This window comes from Excalfactoria chinensis, chromosome 13 (genome assembly GCF_039878825.1).
Source record: "Excalfactoria chinensis isolate bCotChi1 chromosome 13, bCotChi1.hap2, whole genome shotgun sequence".
NCBI lineage: Eukaryota > Metazoa > Chordata > Aves > Galliformes > Phasianidae > Excalfactoria > Excalfactoria chinensis.
This window is the reverse complement of record NC_092837.1, coordinates 9,916,031-9,933,658: the sequence shown is the minus strand read 5'-3', so window position 1 is coordinate 9,933,658 and position 17,628 is coordinate 9,916,031. Positions and strand designations below refer to the sequence as shown.

General features: G+C 41.2%; 1 protein-coding gene across 6 annotated transcripts in view; it reads right to left on the bottom strand.

Moving 5' to 3' along the window:
* The window catches only part of GABRB2 (gamma-aminobutyric acid type A receptor subunit beta2), a 116,487-nt gene that overhangs the window by 97,836 nt on the left and 1,023 nt on the right, over positions 1–17,628 (bottom strand). For 3 of the 6 annotated variants that reach the window (XM_072348660.1, XM_072348662.1, XM_072348659.1), the window contains exons 2-5: positions 16,899–17,016; positions 15,909–16,141; positions 15,693–15,784; positions 14,736–14,803 (exon numbers count right to left, since the gene is read on the bottom strand). In XM_072348660.1, coding sequence (XP_072204761.1) covers positions 14,736–14,803; positions 15,693–15,784; positions 15,909–15,985 — 237 coding nt within the window. In that variant the 5' untranslated portion in view covers positions 15,986–16,141; positions 16,899–17,016. Of the gene's footprint in view, positions 1–14,735; positions 14,804–15,692; positions 15,785–15,908; positions 16,142–16,898; positions 17,564–17,628 lie in introns of those variants that run through there. The other 3 variants (XM_072348658.1, XM_072348657.1, XM_072348663.1) reach the window with 3 other exon arrangements.

Sequence of the window (17,628 nt, the reverse complement as noted above, 5' to 3'; positions counted from 1 at the left end):
GGAAAAACATTAAATGATGGGAGTTGGATAACACTTCCCATGCCACATCATGCCATAACTGTACTTCCAGAGAAAGATTGTTTTCCATCTTCCTACCTGGCCATCAGTTTATCTGCTCACTGTTCAACTACACAGAGTTATTTCAAGTACCAGTTACACATCCAGCATCACACATTGCTATACTGTTAAATATTTATTTTAAATGCAATACTTTCCAGCAAGGTAAGCTTTCTAAAAATTTTACTAATCATTTACGAAAAAAAAAATGGCCTGTAAAATCTCATGACTATAATCCAAGTACTTCTTAAATCCTTAACTCAGGAACCATGCATTTTAAATACATCAATTACTTCATTTCATATTTGCTACTCATATGAGTCAGTTTTGATCTGCCAGGATAACATACAAAAGATATTCTTTCCCCTCTTAAAGAATTTTATTTCTGCATGATAAACAAAGTGATCCTTTTGTTAGTATTTAAAAATGACATTAAGATGACACAGCAAAGTAGTGGGGGTGAGAACGAGTGGGAAGCAGATCAGAAGCACAACGTGCTCCTTGGAACAGCTGAGGCCTCAAGGGAAACTGGGAAAAAAAAACTGCACAGAAAATTTTGCCTATATGTTATTTCATTTTTGTCTCTTAAGGAGATTTTTTTGTTTTTTTTCCAATCACTGAGAATAATTGCTGGGAAACATTTTCTTTCCCGATGGTTGTCTAATCTGCCACGTGTAACTCACAACGTAATCCTGTTTATGATAATATCATTTGTTACAATGGAAATTCCTTACATCCTAGCTGCATGCAATTATCCAGGCTGAAACCAGGATGATCAAAAGGACTCTGTTCAGCAAAACACTTACAAGCTTAACTCCCAGCACATGCTTATGTCTTAAAGGATATGCATCTTCAGCAAAATAAAGACAAAAATGCACAAAATATCTTTTTCTAGCTCGGTAAGCACTGCGTTGCTATTATTGCTGCAGTAAAGATACCACAGTGCAGTACCATGATATAACCACAGCTGTGCCACCTAGATGGAGGCTGACAGTCAGACATTCGCATTTTTGCTAGCAAATGTGCTTACACTTGCTGAGCCATTAGTGCTCAATCATTTCACTATTAGCAGCCAGATTAAACATAACAGACCCTGAGACTGAAGGAATAGGAAGTGCTACATGTGCATACAAGAAGGAAAAATAGACAGTCAGACCAAACACGACAGAAACCAATGAAGTTTTGCACGCAGCAAGCATAAGGAACAAGATAAAACACTGGTGAAACAGGACAGCTATGATTCATACTTCAGCTGACAGTATGAACGAGTCCATGAAAATTTCAATATCTATGACCACACAGTTTGCGTGCCTGCATTGCCCCTAAATGTTGTGTTCAAACACCAACTAAAGAACACGACAGGAAAACTCATGAAAATCATACAAGTCACCAGAGCTGACTTCACCCCAGGAGTCCCTTCCCTACATTCAATCTGCAATCAACAAGAACAAAGAGCTTCCAGGCATGCTGTCTGCAGCAACCTGAGTCCAACTTAAAATAGAGATTAATATAATAATAATAAGCAGTGAGTTGTGTCTACCAGTTTACAGTAAAAGCAGAGAGTAGCATCTGAAATTTGTCACTTCATGGCAAAAATACCCCACAACCTTTTAAAACTGGACAAGAAAAAATAACTACATTTTTAAAGGCCAAGACTCTCAAGAAAATGTCAAGTCACTGCATGCAAAACGAGGGCACAATGGAAGAGTGGCATATACCAATGGAAAGAAAAATCTCAGATATACCTCTTCAATCAAATTTCACTAATCCACATAACAAAATTAATGTTTAAAATTCAAAGCCTACTACATGCTTCATGGATTTGATCTCACTGACAATTCAAGAGCAGATTGATGTTTCTGTTAAGGGTGCTTTAACATAAGATGGAGGCTGCGAGTCAGAAGTGGTACATTTAAAATGGAACCATATATTTTCCTCTTAAAAGATCCACGAGACCCACATCGACCACAATTGAATTTAAAATACAGAAACACTGATTTACAAAACCAAGCTCCCACCCATAACTTACCTTCACCTCTCTCATTTAAACTTTTGCTTATATCTTACATTTAAAAAAAAGCAGAAGAAAATTCAAGAAGATATTACATAGACATCTTTAGTAAATAAGACAGACATGTACCCTTTTCCATCAGCTCTCTCCCCAGCCTAAAGAACACACAAATGCATCATTTTTACTTTCTTCCTTCACTATTTTAAGTTTGAAAGATGCACTGATATGCATCCAACTGAATATTCCCCTCAGACACAGGTAGATGAGGTAGAAAGAGACTCCCCTTAAGACACCTCTCTGTGTGAGCCAGAACTTAAGGACTAACTGCCTACAAGAACAGCTACTGAGGACCGAAGAGCTGCTTTGCTGACAAGACCTTACATCATCATAGAAACCAAATCTCCAATTGCATAGCCATAAACTTCCCTCCTTAAAATGATAATTAAAAAATACACACCCACTAGCCAGAATAATAATCTCAGTGCACTCAGTGCCTGTCATGCAGTATTTCTTTGATAACTGCTTACACTGATACTGGTACATTAACACATCTGATAAAGGAATAACAAATGGTCCTAGGAAGTCCAGTCACAAAAGCTAATCGACATTAAAAACAACAACAACAAAACATTTTAAAGCAGGAAGCTTCCCTCCCCCAGAAAAACATATGTGATATAAATACTAACTCGAAAAACAAAGCCATCTTGTAACTTCAGAATCTTGGTGAATTAAACTCATGGGACATCAGATAGAACCACTTAGGTTGAAAGCCATCTTATTATTTTGAAAAATAAGGAGCAACGAAGTGCTGCTTCCAAATAATCACAGCGTACGTGTTTCAGAAACTTTCTTGGAAAGCAACATTCAATCAGCAAGTTATTGGCAAAATCAGTAGGCACTTAATAATGCAAACACAGCATTCATAGTATGTGCTCAATAAGCACTGGAACTTCTGGATGGCAGCACATATTCGCTCAAAATAAATGTGCTAGAGGCCTCGCATCCTGAAGTACGGCTACACTTGTAAGGTATAGTTTACATAGCAGTAACATGTGCGAAATGCTCAATATTTCTGTGGTCTTCCACAGCATACTGAACATATTCAATGTTCTGAAGTGAAACAGCATTCATCCCACCACAGTTTGAAATAAAACAACAAAAATTAGAAAAGATATCTTCTAGAGTACATTCTGAGAGAAAAGAGAAGAACCGCCCTTAGGAGTAAAACTACAACCTCTCCCATTTCAGACCCCAGCACAGGCTTTCTATTGTCTTGATTACCTCCGCTCTGCTTCAAGCAGACATTTAATCACATAGAAACAAGGCTAAGCAGTAGTACTTCGATGATGCCACACATAAAACAGACTTCAATCCTCCTAGGTTTAAGAACACAGGAAATTTTAAGCAAAATAACATAAATGATCAATTTCAGCACTTTTGGATTTGTATGCCTAAAAGCTTTGACTAATATTTGACCTGAATCCTTCTGCTGTGGTTTCAACACGTAACTTTTCAGGCTGCATCCTGCAATTCTCAACACGCATTTCAAACATCAGAAGTGGATCCTGGCTCCACAGCAGCCAAACAACGCACTGACATGCTTCTTAGACAGCAAGTGCTCCTCAAGTGCAGAGCCCTCAAAAGATTTTCCCAAGTCCACCCCTGCATCACAGCCAAGGCGTGAACATATAGGGACTCGCCTTGCAAATGGGAAAGGCACAACAGGGTAAAGACCCGCAAGGGAGAGGGGAGGGGAAGAAAGTTGTGGTATCTTCCAAGGCAGAAACTAAGTGGAAATATTAATCTCTCCAGCTAAATATTTTGGCAGCCAATGTCTACAGTGATAAAAAGGATGCGTATGTTCTAGTCAATACTTTATTTCACTGTAATAACACAATGTCCAGTTTAAGAATATATATATAAGCTATCTAAAATTACAACAGAAACATGAATAAGAGCTTTACCAGTCACCAGTACTATATGTTCCATTTGAACATGTTCTGGTACCCCGGCCACATCCACACAAAACATCTCAAAAAATACAGCAGACATTTCAGTGCATTTCCAGTCATTTAAGTACCCACAAATCCTCAGTGAAAACAGGGCAGAAATAGCCTGAATGGAAAAATCAGCATCAGATTCACACATTAAGGCTTCCAAACAAGACTCATGAGGAACTTGAGCTCGCACAAGCATTCTGCAAAGCCTACCTGTAGGTCTGGGTACTTCTAACTGCAGTTTTGAATGCAGCCAGTTAACTGGATTTATGGATTTCTCTCTAAGTGGTCACTTGAATACTGTTTTCATTGATCTACCATTATGTAACACATTTCTATGCATCACACTAACAAGAACGATTACAGTTAAGGGTCTCTTGGCATTTCCATTAGAAATCTGTTTTCAGAGACTTCCATATCAACTATAATAATATACTTTTGGCTGAAACTTGTTATGAACCTGGGCTTAAAACGGCAAAAACTCCTACCTTTGAAAAGTCTTCTATCAGAATTGAGAAAAAAAGGGTAATTTTTCCATCTACTTTGGTATTTGGTTAAGTATTTTATCCTGAACAACCTTAAAGAGACGTATGCTACCAGATATGAATAACACATTTGTAATTGTATTAGGGATGGGTTTCCTAAATGCATCTCACATTGCCAAGTGTCAATGAAAAAGAGCAGCAGGGCAGAATAATGGATTGAGCATTCATATAAATTTAAAGATTTCAGACTGAGTAAAAGGTCTCCCCAGACATTTCCGGGCTTGCACAATTAATGAAATAATGTTGCTTTATGCAGCTTTTCATATGTACATATGACGTGTGTATCTATTTAATCACACTTTCCTCCTCCCTGTATGTTATCTGAAAGAATGTGTCAGGGCATAATAAGGAATGGTAAGAGTTACATTCCTAAATTTAGAAACACAGCCTAATGGATCTTCAAACTAATTTCATTTTACTTAAATTTTATGACTCCTTCAGTGCACATCTTGTCAAACACGGATTAACACTGTTACTCCGATGCCCTGAAGGGACCTACCAGAGGTCAGCAGTCCTTGAAAGAAGAGAGGAATTCAGCAATGCTCTACAACTCCCCTGGAACTGCAGGGTCTATTAACTCAAAATACACATTATAAAGCAAATATAAATATAGACTTGCAAAATGGACCATAATGCCTTCTGGACTATTGGGTAATAACTGTTATGCAAATGGCAACACATGTTTACACTTTTTGATCATAACAACTTCAACTTATTTAGCGACTTTTGTTAAAGGGATGCAATAAAATGGACACATAGAATTAAAAAGAAAGACCTACACAGAAAATAAACATGAGCACCAATTTTACTTCATTAAGTAGAACAGATCTCCATTAAAACTATTAAAAGATTATTTAGAATTCACATAAAATAAATTTGCAATAGAAATTAAGAACAGATTTTCAAAATGACTGCACCTGTAAGAGTGAATTGTTTTTCCAAACTCCTCAGTACCTGCTCAGATTAATTAATTATCAAACGTTTTTAGTATGTAGCACTCACTAGGGAAAAAACCTTCAGCTGGTTAAAAACTACAGGAACTTCTGCCTATTTCACTTAGCTACCCATTAGAACAATGTGGATGACAAACGCTTCTAAAAATCAAAACAATAGGACTTCAGGTCTCAGACATCCCACAGATCATGTGATATATCTTCAAAGTATACATGAAAACCCACTCATTTTTCTCATCTTAAATAGGTTTAGCATGACCTTTACCTAATTCTATACTTCTCAGTCCCATCTTTGTCCAAAGACCATAACTAAAAACAAACAGACCACAACCAGCACATGTAAGCAGACACAGGGATCTTTGCACTATAGCAATCCAAAACAACATCTCAAGAAAGTTATCTGTGACAATTCATCTCTGAGTCTGTTCAGCTGAGCAGGCATCTTGCTCCCATTTATGTACATTCAGACAGGCTTACAGTGTCTCAACCTCATGAAATACCAGATCAAGCTGGTATGCTCAAGTCATGTCTAACACAATAACCAGTCAAAGCTACTGTCATTCAAAAAACATTTCCAGTAATGGAGGAAAAGGCAAAGGATGTGTGCCAGTAGCCTTTCACAGGTTCATTGAATGACCTCTGCTCTTGTCCTCCTGCAGTCTGAATGCTGCTACCCACAATCATCAGAAGCTACTAATCTCTCCAGAACAGAGAAGAGTTCACTGCACCCAGGCTATCACGCAGCAAAGAATTCCGAACAACAGAAAGGAAGGAAGCATTCAAGAACAGCAATCAAGACAGTCAACTTTGAAGTAAAAATCCAGTTTTTTTCCAATCCATTTTCACCGAGTTGCTTAGTTAATGGAAATGCCTATTCATTAAATTAGAAAAGAAAGAAGAAACAGTCCCCAGAGAGCAAGGGCTGGAACAAGGACTTTGCACTTCAAGCAGCTGGTTTTCAATACGCATACATTAGGGGAATTTAATATACTACCCCTGTCCAATCCTGAACTTTTTACAGATTTTTTGGTACTGCTTGTTCAACACAGAAAGCTGAGTTTGTCTTTCAGCACAACCACGATGAAACCAGGATCATTCCACTGATTTTCTCTTATATAAATCACCAAACTGCTATATCTAAAAGAACAGCCCTCACCTGAAGTACAAAATGCATCTCTCAGAAGGGTTGTCTCCCCTTCCTCTCCCCCAAAGATAGATTCCTGGTATTCAAGGCTTAATAAACAAATCTCTTAGCATTTACAGAATAAAAATCAATTGGATTTCACCTCAATGAAGATATGAAAAAGCTGCCCAAAGCAGACAGAAATAACAATTCCCTTGTTCTACAAGTCTGGGATCATGGGAAGACCACTGACTCAAAATGGTTTTTCTGGACTATAATAGCCTACATAAGGTATGAATTAGGAATTGCATGTTGTTGTGCATATTAAGTATTCACGGGTTGCTATATCTTCATATTTAGAACACAAGTTCTAGTTCTGATTGACAAATGCATATATAATAGCTTGCAAAACTCATCCAAAAGGACACATGCAGTAGATGTGATTGCAAGTCTGAGAAAATCTTTGCACTGATTAGCTAATTTGAAAATATTAACTAGACAATTTACATGCAAAGACAAAGCCTATGAAAGTGAGAGTAAGTACTTCACAACCTGGCCATCAGACAAGACTAACCATATACATGCCCATTATACCACTGTTCCTACACAGCCTGCTTTACGCTAGCCATTACAAATCCACTGTAGATAGCACTGCTGTCAAAACACATGAGTAGGGAGGGAATTCACATAGAAGCATAGCAAAATAAATTATCATAAACCACAAATGCTGCTTCTGTCTCATTTATCTTTGTGTAAACCCACAGTATGCCTACAAGTTCAATGTAATTATGCATGTTCATTAATTTTTAAATTACAGATCACATCCATCAGTAGTAGCCTATTTTTCCACTGTTAAGAACTCAAGACTTTAGATGAAGCTCTGAACTCCCAAACACAGATTGTTTTACTTTATTTTTTTAAGAGGCATTTAAAAACAAACAAACCAACCTCATGCAAGAATACCCTCCTTCGAAATGCAGGGGCCAAATCCTGCTTCGTGAATTCACACAAGCACTTGCAGAGACCTACAGAACTAACCACTAAGAGCCTATTAGGGATTTGACTTACTTTTAGGAAAAAAATAAAAATAAAGAATTTATTACTATATAATACTGTACTTTAACATGGTTGAGTACTAAAGGCTGTAATATAAACCTTGGAGAGGGCTGCACAGAGTATGAGGAGTAAAAAGGGAGGGAGGAATAATAAGGATTTAGTCATGGTGTACTGACAGACTTTTAGAGTCAGTAAGAAGCATGAACACTGCTATGGGAATAGCTTAAACTTGTAACAAATTTATAGAGCACAAAATAAAATCTTTCATTCTACTACACAGCTCGTCCATAAAGATTTTATGTGATTTTCAATAGAGAAGTTATGAAAAAGCAGCCCTGTACTAGGAGCTTACAAAGTACACTGCATGTTCATTCCCACACGTTAGCACAAAGATACTGACCATAAAATGTATTACAGGCAAATCTATCTTATTATATGGCAGATGTCAAATTACTTAGATATTTATAGGTCGAGGCTTACTGAAAACAAGGCAGCAATAATTATTATTTCAATTGTACAAATCATCTCCCAAGCAATCTCATTAAATTTCTGACAACCATACCACAGCCTTCAGGAAACATTGAGAGCAATCACTTTGAGAAATCACCAGCACCAGTGAACCAAGATATCCTACCAACTGAAGCTCTGCAAGACTAGCACACAAAGTGCAAACCAATTAACAAGCTATTTCTATTGGCCATAAAAAGAAATAGAAGAACTACATCATGTTTCTTGGAAAAGAAAAGCAAGAAAAGTAGAAAATTAAAATGGAGATGCCTCATTACGCAGCTTTACTAACAGTTCTGCCCTGATTTCCTTAGGTCCTGTAGCTGCTTATTCATAGGCCAAACTGCTTCATACAGAATAAGCTCCAATGGCTCAGCAAAGAGCAATCATTGATCTCTTCACAGACCAACCTACCAGCACTAGAACAGCTGATCAACACTGCTATTCAAAACACACTTGTAAACCCCACCAACCTATTACCTGCAGGATAACTGGGCACCCACTGCATTCAAACGTGAGAATAGAAGGATATACCTTCAGTAAAGAAAAAAAGAAAAATGGAGTTATTTTTATTGCAGAAGGATAATGCCTACAGGACCAACAGCTGGAAGCAGGCAGTTCACTTTGTACCTCTGTGGAATTAAAAGTCATCCCTGTGCCTACTGCTACTCCACAGTGTAACTCACCTTACAAATAAGTAAATAAATAAATGAAACCAGGAACATATACTGCTGTAATCGTCCAAGGTGCTCCCAGGAGCTCCTTTTGCCAAAGCAAATTAGACGAGGCCACAAAACTAAACACATGATGACTAGAAACAGAATATCTGTGTAATCACTTTTTCACCCTTCTCATGTAAAAATATCATGAATCTGAATCTAAAGCTACCATGAGCTCTGACAGTGCTGAAGTTTTCACCTGGGAAACATTAAAGGGAAAAAAACAAGGAAAGCAAATATCCCAAAGTTCCCTGTTTGGCAGGCATTTGAAGACCTCAGAAATGTTCCACGTGAACTACAGTTACACAAAGGTTAGTACCATCCTAAGAGGAATTCCCCAAGCATAAAATAAAACAAGGAGCCAACAGCTGAAATCTGAAAGCAGAACCCTAGAATATATCAAGTAAATACTCTGAAATTAAAATGCTTTTCCCTCCTTTAATTTCTTGTAAAATATGTATTTCCAGATATTGCCTAATGTTAGTATTTATGACACTAGCACACAACACATATCATGTATGTTAAGATACATAATATATAATCACCTCTGAACTAGCTTACAAATTAGGTCCCAACTTGCTACACTTGAACATGTATCCTAAATAAGTAATTACAGACTGTAGGATTCTATCAAAACCAGCATGAAAACTTCAATCCATATGCAACATACCATAGGAATATTTGCTTAGGTCCCCAAGGATAAACATTTAACCTGAACTGGAAAGCTTTTTTTCTTATAGCTAAGAAGGAAAAATGCATGAATTTGTGGTGTAGGACAAGAGATGCTAAATGGAAATCCACATTAACATACCACAGTTGGAAAATAAAGGTAACGTGACACCATCCCAGACAAAAATTAAAGCAGCAGGTTAAATGAGCCCTTCAGTCAAAATAAATAAATAAAGATAATAATATAATAATATAATAATATAAAAGAGATAGGTGTCCTGGGAAGCACTTCAGTATAAGCCAGTTGTGTACAGTAACTTGGCAAGAGCTAAACTCAAGCTATCTGCCAAGAAATACTATTTTATGTGAAGAAGCATATACCTACGACAGAAGAGATGTAATAAAACCATCTCTAGCAGCAGAAAGCGTTTAGGATTAGTGAAGCAACACCCTCCCAGCATTTCCAATATTTCTTTTTCAGTGCATCTCCAGTCCCATTCTCTCCCTGATCCCTGTATGGATCACATAGAGCAATGTGTGCAACCACAACAGATCAACCAAAGAGGATACTGCTGACAAGAAGCATTTTTTTCACCTCTTCCCATAGCAGTGTAAATGAGACACTTCTCCCTATTTTGATATTTTCCTCTTTCTCTGTTTTTCTTCACCTGACTTTATCCATGTTCTACCCCAAGCTTTCTGGTTTGGAACAGCTCCACACTACCTTCTTACCACTTAACCCCTGCTTCTTTCTGGACCACAAGCCATCTCTTCCTTCTTACACGTCTAAGCTAAACATCAGTAACTGAGAGGTTGCAACACAAATCCTGTTGTTCTCATGATCTATAAACCTGTCTTTTGTGCTTTGTTAATGAAAATACCTCAAGGAGCCACATTAGACTTCAAAAAAAAGCCAGGAACATGTCTCTGTTATCAAAAGCAACAGAAAGCTAGATGTGTATCAGCAGAACACTGCTGCACTCATACTTCTTTGGACTGACATTATTCAGATCTCTGAGTATTGTACTTCTTTTTTGCAACTTTGATAAATTCTGAATACCGAAGTCAGAATATGATACAAGATGTAGAAACATGTTTAAGAGCGCTGAAGTTACACGAGGTCCCTTCGTGTAAAGCTTGGCATACACAAATAAGCAAATCTCACCCCGATAGATGCTAACAGTCCCTTTGTTTCTGCAGCTCCCACTCAACGTAGAGATTACATGATTAATCCAAGTGGATCCTTTTAAGACAAACCAGTCTACTAACTCCATAAACACATAGTAAAGCAATGTGCTAAAACCTGAGCAATAAGGAAGCAAATATTTAAATATAAACTGTTCCAATCCTTCTCAACAGAACCCCAATGTGAATAGTCAGCTACATTTAATTAAACGTACAAACCATTGCTTAATATTATAGATAGTTACTGGGTAAAAAATACAACCATGGAACATTTCTCCTCCTTCTCAAGACATCCTGTACTAGAATCCCACAATAGCCACAGACCAAGGGGAAAACAAAACAAATTGACCTGCTTAATAGGAAATAAGCCAAGACATTGAACACCACCACATAACCAGCATTATCCATAGAACTATTCATGTCTTATTTGAATGGATCAAGTGCACAACATTCTATGCAATACTCAGGCACTTCTGAATAAAATCATTTCTGTAATACTTCATGAACTTGAACCAATTCTTTTTCCCTGGTTGCAGTGCTGTCAAGGGTTCTGCTCAATAATTAACCACAGAGATGCAGATGGGGAAATGTATCATCTCAGCTGGCACTGGTTATTAAAAAAAGATAAAAATACTTGTGGTTTTTATTATTATTATTTTAAATACAATGAGTTTCTATCAAGAAATAAGAAGCCAAGAAGTGAAGTCAAGTACAACAAACATATGAAAAATCTCCAGGGTACACTGCATATTGTGTTAGACTCGCTGCTAATCTTACATGAAATCAACTTCATTAACATGGGAAAACCCTTTCTGTTTAAGTAGCATTCACATTTCTCCACGTTTACTTCCCATAACTAAGGTAAGCTTTAAGAAAATCTGCAGTGTAACTAGCAGAAACCATTCACTCAAATGCAAGGCCTGCTCCAAGGAGGTGAGTGGAATTAGCCATAGTCATTACTGCACTGCATAAAATCACTACTCAGTGAGTATTATTTCCTCCCAGAATACAAGGATTGAGTACAAACAGCCATGATACCTATTAACAACTAAATATGCTTTAAGTTCTTATTTTTCTTATGTTAATTCAGCACATTGCCTTGGGCTGGCAAGAATTGTGTTCAGAAGTACCAGCACTTAACCGCTTTTTTAAGAAAATATGTGGTAGTTGAGGTTTCTGCCTACAAAAGGTTAAACAAGAAAGCAGGTTACACATTCAAGTCTGTTGTATACAAGATGTTTTTGCAAGGCAACTATAAAGACCATTACACATTGAGATGGTTATGAGATATACTCATCACCTCTATAAGAATTCAAAGTCAACAACCACCCCAAACATACATATTGTTTCTGTAAGTAGATGTAAATTCTCCTGTCTAACAAAGAAAAAACTTCATTATTAACTCTGCAACTGAAGATAATGCTTCTGCCTGCCACCGAAGGGCAAGGAATTAGTAGAGGGCATGAACTGTATCAAGAATGGAAGGGTGATCATTTTGCCAGGACTACAGAGTAAGCAAAAGCACACCCACAGCTCAGAAAACAGGTCCATAAATCCAGGAGATTCTTCTGTCTTCCATTATTTCAGACTTTACATCTAAAACAAAATTACATCTGGTACTCAGTGATATTCCCTCTGGTGCCTTCAAAATCAAAAGCCAAAACTCTAGTGACTTGGTAAGGAACAAGTCAAGGCCTTGTACACCAAGTGTTTTGTTCTGTGCTGGAATGCTCCTCTTCTCATTTACTTCAGGCTGATCAAGATACATTAATACTTCATTGGGAAATGAACTGTTACATGCTACATTCAAGCAGATGAAGAAAATATTCTTGGCTTGGAATCTCTTCTGAAGTTATAAAATATAAAAAAACAAAACAAAAACAAAATCTGGAAAATGAATGTGAGGTTTTTAGAAACAGGTACTATTTTAGAGTAATTTAAGCCCAGAGCTTCAGACACGTTTGTGTGACAAAATTAACCATGCATAACCTCCCCCAGCAGTTTTACAGGTAGTCTGAAAGAGTGCCTCACAAAGGTCAAGAATTTCATTATAGAGACATAATAAACTGGCTTCAGAATACTAAAAATAATATGCAGCTTTATAGTGCCAAATCACAGTATTCTGATATGGTATCACCTTTAAGCAGAGACCAAATTTCTGGGAGTCTTTGAAACATTCTTCCTTTTTCTAAGCAAGGAGAAAGAAAACTGCACCATCCTGAGAAGAGCTGAGATACGTAACACCGACCTGCAGACAACAGCTCAACCAAGAAAAACCTAGAAAACAACACCCCGTGTCTCCTATCTAGACTACCTTTAACGATAAGCATTTTAAAATACAATGTTATTACCTTCTTTTGCTCTTAGGACTCCAGAAAGGAGAACACTGGACTGCAATAGGTCCTAAACCACGAGTTGAGCACAGATGAAGCTGATCAGCCCTTACTGCGCAGGTGATGCTGCTCAAGGAGAGATTATTCAGCATTTTCCTGCTAACTTGAAAGAACTACTCCAAGCTCTCTGCCACCAGGTCCTGGCACAGCACAGCTCCCAGGACAACCACCAGTAACCTCACACCCAAGTCAGGCCCAAGGCTACACGTTATCAAGGAAAATAAAAACTCCTGACTGAGAACAGCTGTTTACCAATTCATTCCCTGCAACACTTGGGAGAAACCAAGTGTACCCCTGGGACAGCAGGAAGGTATTTCAGCAGCAGAACCATCACGCCAACACAACAAATAACTTCCCAAATATTACTTCCGAATGGCATTCACAGAACACAGAAGGATGTTTCTCTGCAACACTTTTTCAAGAGCAATGGAAGGGTTGTTTCAAACGGACTTCTACAACTGCCTGAAAACATCTCACAGCACATTCATTTTGTGTCAGGTGCTGCTATCTGCTTCAATGTCTCCATCTTGTCACCCTCACAAGGCTACAGGGCCAAACCGTATCCTACACAAAGTTGCATGCTGACATAAAAACCTGGAAATTTGACCTCATTATTTCCAAATAATGACAGTAAGTGAGGGAAAAGTTCTGCCTAAACCACGGACAGTCTCTTTGGCAACACATATCTGAGCCTTCGCTTGCTCAGTCACCCAGGTAACACAAGCACTTCAGGCAAAATACCCAATTATAATCCTACAGCAACTTCAGCATTCGAGCACAGTCAGTCCCAACCACTCAGATAAGAGACAAACGTCTGGAGAAACAAATAGGTCAACTTTGACTCAGTCATGCCCATGAACACAGTGCCAAGGCAGAAAAAGATGAAAATAAACGGTGGGCCTTCGGTTACATACAAAACAACCTGCTTGTTGTTTTTTTTTTTTCCCCTCATCTTTTTTCCTATTTTTTCTTTTCTTTTTAATTAATTACAAGCGACCTGCTAAGATAAAACAAACAGCCAATTTTTAATGTTTAAAAGAAAGCTGGGAGGTCAAAGGGCAACTAAGAAAGGCATAAAGCAGGTTAGCGATTAAAAGCTCACCCTTTCATTCCGCGGCCTCGAGCACAATTTGCCCTGAGCAGCCCGGGCTGCCTCGGGGGCTGCGCGAGCGGCCCCTCCGCTCGGCGACCAGGCGGTAGCGGGGTGCAGTGCGGCCGCGCGGCCGGCAGGGGGCGCCATTGCTCGCGGGAAGCGCTGGGGAGCTGCTGCAGCCGGTGCGGCCGGTGCTGCTGGGCCGGGGTTCCAGTCTCCCCGGGCCCTTCCACGTGAAGAACTGGACGGGACAGGACGGGATGGGGCGCGGTAACCCTACGGACGCCCCCCAGCTCCGCCCCAGGGAAGGAGGCCTCGCCGTTTTCTCGGCCGGCAATGAGCGCCGCTCCGCCTCGATAGAGGTGGGGGAAGCGACGGCCCCCCTCCCCCAGCGGAAAGCACCCAGCCCCAAACCATAAATACTCACCATATTGACTTCTGAGACCATATCTATACTGGCAATGTCTATGTTCATGCCAACAGCCACTGGGGGACCTGCAAACCAACGAGATGGTCCGCAATGTGATCGCCAAGAACTTAACTCATTCTTATCAGAGTTACAAGGACTAAGACACAACAAGATAAATAAATAACTAAAAATTAATAAACAAATACGTAAAAAGCCGGGAAGGTGACAAACAGCGTCCCCCAGCCCATACCTCCCCCGCTCCCCCCCCCGAACGTGCAAGCTGCCTTCGATCCGCGAACAACGCGTTAGCGCCGTATTCACCCTTTGCGCCCCGCCAGCTGGAGCGCCGCTTTATATAACGCGCACACGTGTCGGCTGCCGGGCTCCGGCGCCGGCTGCTCCTCGGGGAGCCAGCGACACGCAGCCCAGAGCGGGCAGGGGGCTGCGGGGACCCCCAGTCCCTCCCTGACCCCCACCCGGCTCAGCCCCGCGGGTACCAGGCAGGGGACCCCAGCGAGCGCGTCCGACATCGATGGATAAACACACGAAGTAGTTGGGAGTGGGAGCGCGCAGGGGGTTAAATGACATTTTTGTATCGGTTAACAGCGCATCTCGTACTCAAAAATAGTAACTGTGATCACGGGCGCATTAGGCTCAGAGGAGCGAACGTTGGGTAAACTTCAGAGATTTGCATCTCCGTAGAGCCAGTTAAACGAGGGGTTAATTACAGGTTAATAAATTATCAGCACGCACACAATGAGGGACCGCTTCCAGACACGCGAGAGATTTAAATGATCGCATTAAGAGAGCCCCGTGCTAAGAAAATACAGTAACAATTAGCTTAACTTTGGATCGTCTTGAGAAAATGGCAACGCGCACACACAGAGCAACAGCACCCACCACACAAAACCACGCACGGAGAAGCTCCAACAGCCCGGATACGTAACATCTCTGATTGAAAAGCTGTCGAATTACCTCCGAAATCTGGCCTCAAGCGAATGTCATAGCCCTTCAGCAGTCTATCCACGGTCTCTTTTACCAGTGACATATTACTAGGGTCATTGACACTGAGGAAGAAAAACAACAATAATAATAACGCGTTATTTCTTATCTCTCGGACCCAAGCTGTACATTCCCCTTAGCAGTACCATGCAGAGCGATTCAAAGTAAAGCAATGCCTTCGCCACTTACCTCTGTGCACACACCACTGCTATTATTAAAGGGAATGACCAAATCCCAAAGTAACCCTTTTTCCGGACTCTCAGCATCCCTTTAGCTTTTGATATGATTTAGGGTTTCACTGAAGAGAAGAAGAGATCCAACTTATTCTGGCCAGTGCAGTAATTCTAATGTGAAGCGCATGCGCACGGCGTACCACAACATCAAAAGGAGCAGTGGTTGCTGCTGGAGATGGAGCAAATTTCCTTGCAAAAAAAAAAAAAAAAAAAAAAATTAAAGGGGAAGAAGGAAATGCATTATTTAAAAAGAAAAAATAAATCACCCACAGGAGGATCGAGTGTGTTTTTGTTGTCCTTTTTTTTTTGTTGTTAGTATAGAATATAAATCACAGCAAGCGGAGAACTTTAAGGAGTTGTGCAGGGCACGGCGGCTTTGTAACCCAGTTTAAATGCGAGGGGGGTTGGGGCGGAGGGGGGGAACTGAACGGATTCGGATTGACACGGAGTGGGGGAGAGGTTGGCAGCGATGTGTGTGGCGCCGGGGGCAGGTGGGCAGCTGAACTTTTTGGTCCCTGGAAGGAACCGCCTGAAGCGATAAGAGGTGCGGACAAAGGAGCCGGAGCTTGCAACGAGGGCGGGCGGTGGGGGAGGAGAGGTGATGAGATGGGAGCTTACAGTATTCCTCACCAAAAAAAAAAAAAAAAATAGAAAACGACGAGGAATAGTTTATTGAAAGAGAGGATTAGGCTGCTTCCTGCCTTCCAGCGCTGCCAGGCTGCTCCCAGGGCACAGGGCTGCAGGAGGAGATGGCCGGCTGCCGCCGCCAGCTCCCACGGGTCATCCACCGCCGCCCCTCCACCCCCGGCGCGTCCTCCGCGCTCAGCCCGGGGAGGGGAGCTCCGCAGGTAGAGCTCGAGCTGCCGCGGGGCTGGGAAGGGGAAACCGCCGCCCCGAAGGTAACGGTGCTTGTAGTGACCACAGCCACCCGGAGCAGCCCCCTTACCTCCTCAGGTAAAGCACGCGAGCTCCTCAAACGCAGCGTATGATCCAATTAATGCCTCAGAAGGAACCAGAGACGGGTAAAGAGCTGATTAAGGGATGCTTTGAGTGATATTTAAATCCTGAGCAGGAAGAAAAAAAAGAAAAAAAAAAAATAGAAAGGGGAGAGAAAGCCTACCTCCCCCCAGACCAACCCAACAAAAAAATATCAGCTGGCTTAAATGATTCCTCGCAAATCTGCCTTGTGCTCGTCGCTCCTTTTACATCTCCTCCTCCCGCACATCCCCGCGCTGCTCACCGCGCGGATCTGGGCGTGCTCGCGATGCCGGCCGGCCCGGGCTGCGCGGAGCTGGAAACACTCAGGGCGTCAATTAACAAAAGCAATATTTAACGAGCTGCGGGAGGCCGGAGGAGGAAGAAAACGAGGTGTGGGGGGGAGGGACGCGGTCAGGTCAGGGTGTTGCACAGAGCGAGACGGGCTGCGTAACCCGCTTGCTCCTCAGCACGGCTCAGCTCGGCTCGGTCCCGCACGCACACGGCGCACCGGAGCCCCCGCACCGCTACCACGCGTGAGCTCAGCGGGAGGCGCTGCCACGTGGCCCGGGAGCAGTCGGGAGGGATGCTGGGCCCGGGGGTGCCCGGAAAGGAAGATGAGGAGGAAGATGAGGAGGAGGTGGCGGTGGTGGTCCTGAAAGGGAAGGGGTGGGCTGGATGCGGAGGCGGTGGGACAAAGT